The 13384-nt window shown below is 39.6% G+C and overlaps 1 protein-coding gene across 1 annotated transcript; it reads right to left on the bottom strand.

Annotated features, from left to right (window-relative positions):
- Positions 1–2149: 2149 nt before the first annotated feature.
- LOC139638915 (ankyrin repeat domain-containing protein 10-like) lies at positions 2150–4539 on the bottom strand (the record flags this gene model as incomplete). Its single annotated transcript, XM_071512947.1, has 2 exons — positions 4253–4539; positions 2150–2302 (listed from the first exon to the last, which is right to left on the bottom strand). Coding segments are annotated over exons 1-2 (351 nt in total), but the record flags the coding sequence as incomplete, so codon positions are not given.
- Positions 4540–13384: the final 8845 nt, after the last annotated feature.

The raw sequence follows: 13384 nt of genomic DNA, 5'->3' as shown, positions 1-13384 counted from the left end.
AAATAGACTTCATTTTGCGTTTAGGCTTATCACCTGCATATGTCATAGTATAGCACTGCTAATGATTTAGGCCTACTTCGCGCAATCCTATTTTACCACCCATCCTTACAACTTTGAGCATGACGGAAATCAATAAAAGTAACAAACAGAATCGATCGATACACAAGACAACAGCAAAAGAAGACAGAGACAGCTCATAAACAAATAAACAATGTGTGATTTTCCACTGTCTTCTACTAAAAATGCCATAGGTGCAGATCGTCACAAATTTGATGCAGCTTTGGCAGCCATCCTGGAAGTTGTCTGTTGAATTGTACTAGGACGAACCAATGTCCAGGTTTCTCATGGGTATAATTACTACAGGCATGGTGTGTCTAAGATCTTGCAGTAAATTGTGTTTCTGGCGTCACAGTCCTTCCCAAACCACTCTTCCACCCCCATGATCAGCTAAATGAACCCGACCTTCCATTCCTTTCAGCCAAGTCTGTGCCCCCCCCCCCGAACTAACGTTGCCATTAACAGGTCGGTAATGGACTGAGCTTAATCTACTTCAAAGCAGAGCCTTTACGCTCTTCCCCTCTCCTCGGCATCAAATATGACACCAAAAGCCAAGCGACGGGCTTGAACAGGGTGTTATGTAATGGTGACCTCCTAATCTGATTTCCCTTCGCAAAGCTCCCTCTACATGCATTCCCAATGAGAGGACACAGACGGGCATCGACTAAATTGAAACTGAGCGTAAGACAGGCCATCGGCATTACACAACGCTGGCCGGTGATCCGGGCCTGTCCTGAACATCTATTGCTAACCAGCCACTGTAGTGCGATGAGGGTTCGGGGGTTTTTCAGTTACTTTCCAGTGGCACAGTAACACAAAGCTAAACAGATCCTATAATAGGATCAACCTGGCCTACGTGAGGGTTGCAGAGGGTGTATGCATGATGACCCGGAGAACAGGGCATCTGCGGGTGTCAGAAAGCTTAATTTAAGACTTTTAAGACCATTTTAATGCTGCCTGCAATTGAATTCAAAGGGAAACTTCACCCTAAAACAGTGGTTCTCAACCCTTTTCATATCAAGGACCCCTAATTCAGTCCACATTTGGGCCATGGACCCCCATTTGATGAGATTTTGTCTCTCAGACCCAAATCTGAGAATATTTGTATTGTTATATGATTTTGTCCAGAATTCCAAAACTGTCTGTATTGTAGGTAGAAAGATAACAGACAAACTATGACCAAAATAGTAATTCTTCTACATCCTCCAATTGTGTTCACTTCTTGTAAATTAAATGAGGCTGAAGTGTAACAATTCATCAATTTGCTGGGGACCCCCCTGGAACCCCCTCAAGGACCCTTGGTGGTCCCGGGACCCAACGTTGAGAACCACTGCCCTAAAACACTTCTAACACAACGCTGTCACAATCAGCCTGTTTCTGACTGAACACAGCTAATTGAACTTATGAAACTAGAAATGAGCAGAATAAGAAAAAGGACACCAGGAAATGAAGGGACATTAAATCCAACTGGGTTTAGTAAAGAAGATAGGATGCATATTGTACTACTAACCCTGTTCTCTATTCATCTAAAGGAATAGTTCACCAAAAATGAAAATCTACTCACCCTCATGCCAAATGAAACACAGGTGAAATTTGTTAGTCCATATAACACACAGTGAGGTTGCCAGCACAACTTGGTAGCAGCCTTCTCCAAAACAACTGAAGTCAATGGGGACCTGTTCTTTAGAGCAGTGATTCACAACCTTTTTCATATCAAGGACCCCTAATTTAGTCCACATTGGGGCCACGGACCCCCATTTAATGACATTTTGTGTCTCGGACCCAAAACTGAAAATTTGTCCAGAATTCCATGACTATCTGTGTTGTAGGTAGAGCGATAACAGAGAAACTATGACCATTCTAATACATTCTCTAATTGTTTTAACTTCTTGTCAATTAAATAACGGTGAAGTTTAACAATTCATCAATTTACTGGGGACCCCCCGGAACTCCCTCAAGGACCCCTGGTGGTCCCCCGGACCGCACATTGAGAACCACCGCTTTCGAGTTCATTTTTCATTTTTGGGTGAACTATTCCTTTAAAGTCTTTGCGTCTGTTGCCATGACGCCGGCTGGCGACCGGGAGACCCACCTGTCTGTTGACGTCCGCTCCGGCCTGCAGCAGCCAGACCACGCAGTGCGGGTGTCCTCCGAAGGCCGCGATGTGGGTCGGGGTCTGGTTGAACCGGCTGGTCACGGCGTTCACCTCGCAGCCCATCTGCACCAGGCGCACCACACACTCCAGCTGTGCGTAAAGCAAGCACAAAAACATAGGCCAACAATGAGAATTTTTTTTTAATTAAAAACATCAATTAGCGTTGTCGTGATAAATAAAATTTCGATACTGCTTTGATGCCGTTGCAAAAGATTTGATTTCACTTGATATTTAATTTAGGATCTTTTGACACTTTCACCAAATGTGTTTTTTTTCATATATATATATATACTTTATTGCAAGAGTTTACGTAAATTTACATTTGCTTACATATGATACTGTACATACTTATAGCATTCTTACAATACCGTATTTATATATTTTATAGTGAAAAAAAAATAATAATGGTAAAAAAATAATAATAATAAAGTAAATAGAAGGAAAAAATAAGTAGGCTAGTATGATGGTGCACATACATATACACACAGACATATACAGTATACATATACATGCATACATACACATATATACATGCACATCTGTACATACCTACACACATACACAAAAAAAAATAATTTTTAAGCTGAAAATCCATTTCATTTTCATGGAGAGTATGGGGAGAATACAAGCTGTATGCGATTTTATGTGTCCTAAGAGGAGCACCCACAATCATTTTCATAAGTTGCTGTCTATGGCTATAAGCATATACTAAATTGGCCTCCTTATAATAATGGGAAAGTGGACTGAGGCAAACTACTACTTACTACTACTACCTACTACCATTTTGGACTGAAATACATCTTTATGACATAAATGGTGGTGGCTGCTGGGAGATTTGTGACACAGCTGTGAAACCTCTATACCAGTGGTTCTCAACGTGGGGTCCGGGGACCACCGGGGGTCCTTGAGTGGGTTCCAGGGGGTCCCCAGAAAACTGATGAATTGTTGAACTTCACCATTATTTCATTTACAAGAAGTGAACACAATTAGAGAATGTACAAGAATGACTGTTTTGATCATAGCTTCACTGTTATCTCTCTACCTACAATACAGATAGTCATGGGATTCTGGAACAAATCATATCTAACAATAAAAATATTCTCAGATTTGGGTCTGAGAGACAAAATCTCATCAAATGGGGGTCCGTGGCCCTAATGTGGACCAAATTAGGGGTCCTTGATATGAAAAAGGTTGAAAATCACTGCTCTATACAATGGGCAGGTGAAGAGTTAATTTGTGGAAAAGAGGCTATTTGACTGGAGCTGTTTTGGCGCCTGAACAGCCATTGGTTCTACTAGAGCCAATAAAAAGCTCTGCAACCTAACCCCTTAAAGGTGGAAAATTTCCTGGTACAGTCACCTTCCTATAGAAATACTTCCAACAGCTGCAGGATGTCCCCCCCAACATATTTATTTAGTCTCCCAAAGCTTAAATGATCATGTCGCACAGTGGTCTTCTCAGCCAGTGCGCTCGAGACGTTCCCTTCTCCCATATGGATAACTTCACGCCAAAACTCCGTTCAAAAATCTGGCCGTTAAATTCTGGCTTGCTTATCGGTAAACGTACACACCTTGTCGAACATGACTTAAGACTTATCGAGTCGTTGGGTTCTTCTGGTAAATTCGGCATATAGGCAATTCACCCAGCAGCACTTTATTTCGATAAAATCTCAACTTTTTGAATTGGTTCACACTGCTCGCTACCGCCTAACGTTACCACAGTGTATTTTGGTGGGAAAAGGTAGTGGGAACAATTGGCAAACCACTGATAAAAGTTGAATTTTTTATTGAATTTAAGTTTTATTTGGTGTGTTGGATGCATGCCGAATTTAAGTGTGGCTTACATCGATTCAGAAAACGTCTAACATTCTGTTCTACCAGTTATGTACCTTTACCTGTGCGCAAGGCAGCGTGTAATTGCCAGATTTTAGAATGGACTTTTCGTGTATAGTTCTCTTCATACAAGAGAGCGGCACGTATCGTGGCTCCATTATAGTTAATAAAGGCTTGGTAGTTTTACTCCAAGGTAGTATTTCCGTACCTGCCCATAGTGTGCAGCCCAGTGTATGGGGGTCCATCCGTAGAAGGAGTCCTCGGCAGTTAGATGAGCCTGGTTTGAGAGCTGCTGTAACAGTGACACCAAAGCTGCTACATCTCCATCCCGACAGGCCCGGTGAACGGGGAACCGACTGGTCAGCACCTCATCACTGGAAAACCCCGATTCCACTCCGACAGACATGGCTGGACTAGGAAAGGAGAGATAGAAACGTTTCTCTCCAAAGAAACTCCTCTTTCCCTCCTGGCGTTGGTTTAGCAGAGCGGTCTGAACTGAGACGGTTCAAACACAAAGGAAGAGGAGAGCCTGTATTCACCGAGAGAATCACAAAACCCGGACTGGAGTTTGTCTTCGCCGTCTACTCTAAGCTCATACTTACTACCGAAGGCCGAAATAGCTCCTCGTCCGAGTGACGCTGTATCCTGCTTGCCCTGTCTATGGCATAGACTCAACTGGTCGCGCTTTAAAGTGATGTTGTTTGGAAATTTTAATAAAATGCACCCTGTGTTTTTTAGTGGCTGTGGTTTTATTTTAGAAACCAAGCGGAACAGAGATTTTATTTATACCAACATTATATAAAAAATTCTTAAAAACAACATGCATGACAAATTAATGAACTGTAAATTAAGTTAACAATGAAACTAGAAACATTCAACAATAGTAATCATTTCAGTTGTTAGCACTGCATGCTTTCATGCTCTCCACCACGTAAACATCGCATCCGTCAACTCGGGGAACAGAATTACTTTCAAATTATTATATCGCATCATTATAATGTTTCCCAGTCATACTTACCACTTTGGGTCGCTGGTATGGGTCGACTGAGAGGGAAGCTGCCAGGCTACTATCTGGCTTGACGTTGTCTGGCTGTGTCTGGCAGGTAGCAGGGAAAACCTGGAAAAGGGTTTCAGATAAACGGGCACTCACATGTTTTGTTATTCCAGTACTGTAGTAACTGTAAACTACAGCAGCAGTTGATGCTGCACACCTAGAATTTGCCTTTCATGCATATGGGTGCATACTAAAATTACAGTTAAAATTCACAGCTATTATGTTACAGGATATGTAGTGCTATTTCCCAGTGAACTGTCAAATCAAGTGTTTAGCCGAAATTTGGTGTAGGTCTGTTTATTCATCAATTCAGATTGTCATGTAAATTAATATCACAGCAACATCAAAAACATTTTTTTTCAAAATCTGCCATATTGCACCAGCCCCACAATTTTTTTTTTATAGATTTAATCTTTGCAAATTTGCCAATGATTGTGTTGATAAAGGTTGTAAGACTGAATAAGAGACAGAAATGAGCCAATTCATGTTTGTAATACGCTTATTTACCTTATACCAATATTACTATAGTCCAAGGGATGCTCTAGCCCAGTGATTCTCAACCTTTTTCATATCAAGGACCCCTAATTTAGTCCACATTAGAGCCACTGACCCCCATTTGATAAGATTTTGTCTCTCGGACCCAAATCTGAGAATATTTTTATTGTTTGATATGATTTTGTCCAGAAATGTCTAACTATCTGCCTTGTAGGTAGAGAGATAACAGAGAAACTATGATCAAAACAATCATTCTTCTACATTCTCTAATTGTGTTAACTTCTTGTAAATTAAATAATGCTGAAGTTTAACAATTCATCAGTTTGCTGGGGACCCCCTGGAACCCCCTCAAGGACCACTGGTGGTCCCCGGACCCCATGTTGAGAACCACTGCTCTAGCCTACATTGTTGGCCATGGGTGCCAGCGGGGGCGTACTTAGTGATTTGGGGCCCTAGGCAAAGGCAAGCATGGGGTCCCCTGATCCTAATCCACACCCTTTTCAATCCATCCTTTCTTTACATTACCATCAAGCTGGGGCTGAGTAAAGTGTATGCATGCAAATGCTGCCTGGCAAGAACAATGGAACTGATTTCTCCTTGCTGAGAAACGAATGAAACTCACATGGTGTCACTCAACATGTTTTGATGCAGAGAAATATGGAGACAATTGGCCTAATGGTGGTGCTACAGTAACAGTTCAAATGTTTAAATTAAAAAAAAAAAAAAAATCAGCTATTTGTGCAACAGGCCTGAAAGTTTATGAGGTTGTTGGTTCAATGTAGAGGAAACCTTTGTACACTGCAAATATGTGGAAGAAATATATAGGCATTTGGAAATGCTCCAGTTTCCCATTGACTTCCATTGTGTACATGTACAAATTCAACATTTTGTCAAAACTTAAATTTTTTGAGACATCATTATGAAACTGCATACAGTTAATCTACAATGTCTTCTGAACATGCCGTTTGATTTCATGAGGATTGGACTCATATTAAGCGAGAATTTATAGTACATGTGTACAGTTTTGTTTATATTACGATATTTACATGCACAGTCAGATATGCAGATATCGACAAACCACATAGATGATTCTTCTTCTTCTTCTTCTTCCACTAAAAGTGTCTACAGCTCAGAAACCGTAAGTCCTAGAGCAACTGGCAGATGGGCTCCTATAGGAAGCTGAAGTTGACGTAATTTTGTAAAAGCTTGGGTTGACTTTACCCTATGTCAGTGTATGGGAGGTTGCTTAACCCTTGGGTTAACTTTACCCTATGTCAGTGTATGGGAGGTTACTTCATGTAAGCAATCTAAAAAGCATATGGCTTTGGTTTTGAAATATCTGTAGTAAGCACATCTCATTTGGCTTAATTTCACAAAAATCCATTTATTATTTATCAGTATTATTTACATGAATGACAAAATTAGTTACCCGACTACCGTACCCGGCAGGTGTTAAGCTAGCTGGAATGTTCCATCTCTTGCAAAGGGAACAAGCGATGGTAGCATCTACCTAGCTACAGCTTCACAGTGAAAAAATGTTGGCAGTTACTTTCATGAGCCTTGTAACAACGCATTATGTAATAACACCGCATTATGTAATAACTCAACAAAATGTAATACATTTTCACTTCATTATGTAATAACACCCGCATTTTGTAATAATCTGCCGCATTTTGTAATACACAGCCTGAAAGCAATATGTAATAAATTTCCCTGTATTTTGTAATAAATTATTACATATTGCGGCGGTTATTGTGTGTACCAGTACTTAGATGTTTGTGTCAGTATAACACTCAGTGTCGTGCAGTTTCTATGTCTCTATGAACCCTCAAGTACAGTTTCTATTAAGCTAAGGAATACAGTGACACTTAATGTAGTTTTGACCAATGAAAGATATTACTAATCTACTGAACTAATAGTATCTTTTTAAAATTAATTTTGAGGCAGTATGATTCATGCTAGAATGCATAAAATAAACATTGTTGTTTTTTATGAATGAAGACATCCATTTTTGTTGGTTATTACATAATGCACCATATTATTACATTTTCATCAAAAAAAAGTGCAACTCCCATATTTTGTAATAACCACCACAATATGTAATAATTTATTACAAAATACAAGGAAATTTATTACATATTGCGTTCAGGCTGTGTATTACAAAATGCGGCAGATTATTACAAAATGCGGGTGTTATTACATAATGAGGTGAAAATGTATTACATTTTGTCGAGTTATTACATAATGCGTTGTTACAGAATTTTCTGAACTCATACTTTAGCAAAGTCCCAAATTGCATCTCAAGAGCTGAAAACCTACCCTTGTGCAACATCCCTACGTTTCCAGCCCTGGTCCTTGGGACCCAAAGTACTGCTGGTTTACTATCCTACCAGGTAGTTAATTACATTCACCTGGCATCTCAGGTCTCAATCAGTCCCTATTAAGGCTCATTAATGCTCGTTTCAAATGATGTAACCGTCACTGCCCACATACTTCCATGCGTCCTTTACGTTGGCATGGATGTTAAGCAATATATCCACTAGAGGGCAGTAGAGAGTCAAAAGGTTCTGTCCACCGTCGCCATGTTTGTTGTGAACAACATGGCAACAAACATACAACAAACAAACAACAAACAAACAACAAACATCATAGATATGTTTATAATTTCTCACCAACTCGCATAACCTCTCATCAAAGAGTTCCGCCATTTTTTAAATGTCTTCGTCGTGTCTCGCTGGTCTCGCTTTAACTATTGGCTACACTGCCCCCACGATTGCCGGTGGTACTGCAGTGGTACTGCGGTGGTACTGCTCCGTTTCGTCCGTATCCGTAAGCTTTCAGAAAACGTGCATAAATATGGACGAAATGAATGCAGAGTACAGACAGAAGGCTCCGTCCATATCCGTATACGTATTTAACGTTGAGCATAATTGAGCCTTTAGATGGCTAGAATGTAAACCAGTTCCGAACCACTGACTAGGGCTTTTAGAAAATGGTAGTGATAAAACCTGATAATCCCTGGCAAACCCCACACTACAAACAGAGCACTCCTCCTTGTCAAACTCAGCTGCAGCTCTTTTTCCCATTCACCGCAGTTCTAAAGAAGGCCAGAGAGCTCTTACTTAGTCTTTCTCTGCACTCCAACCCCACGGTCTGGTACCCTGCATATGCCCGTACAGGAAAAGGTGAATGCAAAGAATGCAAGTAAAACATCTTGACGAAAGCACTGATGTAAGTGACATTGTCCAATTATTTATTTGGGTCCGGTTCCCTCAAAACGACTTGTTCAGAGAGGAACTCGCCCCTTCAGGGACAAGCAAGAGGAGAGGAGATTCTGAAAGCACTTCTGAACTTTTTTGCAGAGAATAATATTGACTAGTATCTGTGTGCACTGATGGCGCCTTAAACATGCAAGGGAAAGAGAAGGGACTTATGGGCCTGATGAGAAAGAGAGAGGATATTCACGACTTTCTTCCTTTTCATTGTATCATTCATCAGGAAGCACTTGTGGCTAAACTGAAAGACTGTGACTTGAAGAATGTGAAGCCATACACATGGTTAACTTAGGGTAAGGGTTAGGGTTAGGGTTATTATTGTGAGGACACTGAATCACCAGCAGTGCCACGAGTTGCTGGAGGAATACCAGACTGATATTGCATGATGAAGTGAGATGGCTGCCTTGTGGCTGAGTTCTGGAGAGATTTCTCAGTCTTCTTCCTCAAATTCATGAATTTCTTGCAAGCAAGGGGAGATGCTGAGCCAGAGCTGGACTACCTGCAGTGGATATTAGAGCTGCTTTTTTAACTGACATCACCTGCCAATGAGGTGACAAACTCCCAGCAACAACATTCCAAAACCAAATCCCCACACTGTGCATACCTGACAGTTCTTGACACTGTTCATTTCTCCAAACAGCAGTCACCACAGCCCATTCAGACACACTGCAACCTTTTAGCTATGATGCATTTGTGGCTGTGTTGGAACAGTTGAAGCTGGAATTTGAGTCAAGATTGAAGGATATAATGGAATACAAGGAGTTTTTCAACTTTATTGAGAACCTTTTCATCAATCTCGGAACCCATCGTCTATCGGTCTGACGACGATGGGGCCGATGGCCAATATTTTGGGGTTTCCGGTGTAAAAATGAAAATTCTGTCATCATCTACTCACCCTCATACCAAATGAAACACAGAAATGTGTTAGTCCATATAACACACAGGGAGGTTGCCAGCATAACTTGGTAGCAGCCTTCTCCAAAACAACTGAAGTCAATGGGGACCAGTTCTTTAGAGTTCCAAAACAAAAACAGCCAAACAATCACACTGTGAATAGAAAGACCTATACACCATTATTTGTTGCAAATCAATCAGCTGTAGTTAAGATTTGCACTAAATGATGGTGTAAATATACTCTAGGTCTTTTTGGAACTCTGAAGAACTGGTCCCCACTGACTTCAGTTGTTTTGGAGAAGGCTGCTATGGAGTTGTGCTGGCAACCTCCCTGTGTGTTATATGGACAAACTTCACCTGTGTTTCAACTGGCATGAGGGTGAGTAGATGATGACAGAATTTTCATTTTTGGGTGAACTATTCCTTTAACAAAACTATTTTTATTTTAAACAAAGTGAAGGAATGTTGACTGAGTTTCTACGCTGCTTGCCAGAAACTAGAATCCAAACAATCACAATGTTAACTTTCTGCTGGATGTAATGCCCATCACCATCTTTTAGTCAAAAATAGTCGGTAGTGGCAGTAGTTGACTACTCCTCAAAACCACATAAAGTAATAAACAAATAAAAACACTATTGACGAATTTAGTTGAACGACCACAAATTACTGGAAAAAGTAGTTAAACTACCAGTTTTTAAAATGAATTTTGAGGCAGTATGATTCATGCTAGAATGCATAAAATAAACATTGTTGTTTTTTATGAATGAAGACATCCATTTTTGTTGGTTATTACATAATGCACCATATTATTACATTTTCATAAAAAAAAAGTGCAACTCCCATATTTTGTAATAACCACCACAATATGTAATAATTTATTACAAAATACGAGGAAATTTATTACATATTGCGTTCAGGCTGTGTATTACAAAATGCGGCAGATTATTACAAAATGCGGGTGTTATTACATAATGAGGTGAAAATGTATTACCTTTTGTCGAGTTATTACATAATGCGTTGTTACAGAATTTTCTGAACTCATACTTTAGCAAAGTCCCAAATTGCATCTCAAGAGCATTCCATTTCCATTGCATTTGTAATAAAAAAAAAATAGTAGGCTACTTTAAAGAGTGACTTTTGCATTTGCATTTTTACAAAATAAAGGAAATTTTGTTTTGCTTTGTTCTGTTTGCTACCCCAAAATATACCCCAAAACAATACCAAGGCAATATCAGATCAGAAGAGATTAGATGACATCATTATTTGGCCTTATTGTGTATTGTTTCAGGTGTAGGAGTAATTTGTTTTTAAGAGAGGGAGAAATGTGGTCTTCTTACATTTAATCTTTAATCCAATTGGTGTATCGTGCATGTACCACTTCATGACTAACAAGAAAGGTTGCACAGTGTTAGATTAAAAGATATGTAAAGACATGTAATATCAAAGTTGTGCTATAAACTATATATCACTGCTTTATAGATCAGTGGTTCTCAACGTGGGGTCCGGGGACCACCAGGGGTCCTTGAAGGGGTTCCATGGGGTCCCCAGCAAACTGATGAATTGTTAAACTTCAGCATTATTTCATTTACAAGAAGTAGAGAATGTAGAAGAATGACTATTTTGATCATAGTTTCACTGTTACCTCTCTACCTACAATACAGATAGTCATAGAATTCTCAACAAAATCTTATCTAACAATAAAAATATTCTCAGATATTCTCAGAAATCTTATCAAATGGGGGTCCGTGGCCCAAATGTGGACTAAATTAGGGGTCCTTGATATGAAAAAGGTTGAGAATCATTGGTGTAGATCATGCATGATGACCCAATAGACTGTAGGTTTTCATTCCAACCAATTGATTTCAATGCTCAACACCTTCAACCACAGAAGAGGAACTAATCAGTGAAATTAGCTGCTGTAGTGTTTGGTTGGAATGAAAAACCATGATTGAGAAACACTGCCTTATATTATTTAACTAAAGATACTGTTCAAAGTAGGCTATATAACTGATCATTTATATGGTGTTTGCATGTTTGTTTGGAGAGAGTGGGGGTATAGATATTGTACATTGTCAGAAAACTTGACTTTTTCTTCCTCTTCTTTGAAAATTAAAAACAAAAAAATGTAAAAAAAAAAAAAAAAAAAAAAAAAAGTCTTCTTGTAGTCTTTGCCTTTCTATTGCGTACTGAGAAGAAAATAACATGTTCCACAGTTTCTGTTTGTTGACAATAATCTCATTCTCCCATTGGGTGCTTCTTCATCAGTAGTAGTGATGAGTTCAACTTTGTGTGGCCCAGTCTCATCAAGCATTCTTCTTTTCTTTTCCTATAGATTATGTCTACCTTATCTCATTTTTCCTGCCACTGTATCTTAATTTGAAACCAGATATAGAACTTTATTTCAGCTTTGCATATTGGTACTGCAAAGTCAACATTCTCTATAGTCTTAATGCATCTTTAGTAAGTTGATCTACTTTCCGATTCCCCTCAATCTCTACATGATCTGTCACCCATAAAAACTTAACATACGTATATCCCTCTTCTGACTATTCTGTGTCTGTATTCATAGCATTCCCATGATGTCACATGCATTTCCTACCAATATGGCACTTTACAATGCACACAGCTCATTGGCTGTGGCTGTCATTTGATTGTAATCACCTGTTGTCCCCCACCAAAGGGGGGACTATGGATCGGTCTCCGTCCATTAGTTCGTTCATTAGTTAGTCACACTGTAACGTTGACTTTGTGCTGCTAGGGGGCGGCATTGACAATGAATGGGGACTCAGTGGTAAAGCAATACAGTTAAAGTTATCATAGGTAACATAATAGTCTACACACGCTACACACTTGGAGACATCAGACTGGGTTGATGTGTTGAAGTGAGAGTCAATGGAGAATTTTTGGGCAAACCTCTAACCACAAGACACTGTAGTTATTGTACAGTTGTTGGACTGTTGTACTGTTATTGCACTCATCACTGCAGTACCACTGTGCCGTCAGTGTTGACTACTATATCATATTACCACTTACCTACTGTGCAATACCATATGTCACTTATCATTTAGCATTTATATTATTCATAACACTCACGTTCCTGGTGTTGTATGTTATATTGTATATTGTATTATAAACTGTATTGTAGTGTACATTGTGTAATGTACGGATTGTATTTATTGCGTATTGTAGTTCTTATATTTTGTACTGTATTGAGTAAAAACAGGACAATTACAGTTACTACATTTCAAGATATGTAAGCCTAATTCTGAGGAGAGTAGGCAACAGAAATATATGGTCAATCTGTCCTTTCATTGTCCCATATGAAAATGCTTCACTCATATTTCAAGTACACTCAGCAATCACTGACTGACCCAAGGGTGGAACTACATCACTGGTGGGGGACAACATGTTTACTATTTGCTTGTTAATTTATGAGTCTTGGACTTTCTCTACAGCACTGGCCTGCACCTTCGGCACTTAACCAGTGGAGGGCAGCAATACGCCTTCGTTGCGTCCACTCTGCCCAAAACGTAAAATAAGAAGAAGAAGAAGCGGTGAGTTGAAGTGATTGCAGTTTCCTCTGTTATTGTCCTAAGTGCACCAGCAGCGGTGCGGGCACGAG

Source organism: Centroberyx affinis, unplaced genomic scaffold, assembly GCF_046629955.1.
Source record: "Centroberyx affinis isolate AG114_WGS23_722 - 3 ecotype Tasmania unplaced genomic scaffold, CSIRO-AGI_Caff_v1 ptg006657l_1, whole genome shotgun sequence".
Classification (NCBI taxonomy): Eukaryota; Metazoa; Chordata; class Actinopteri; order Beryciformes; family Berycidae; genus Centroberyx; species Centroberyx affinis.
Note: the sequence above shows the minus strand (reverse complement) of the source record. Positions and strands in the feature narration are given on the sequence as shown.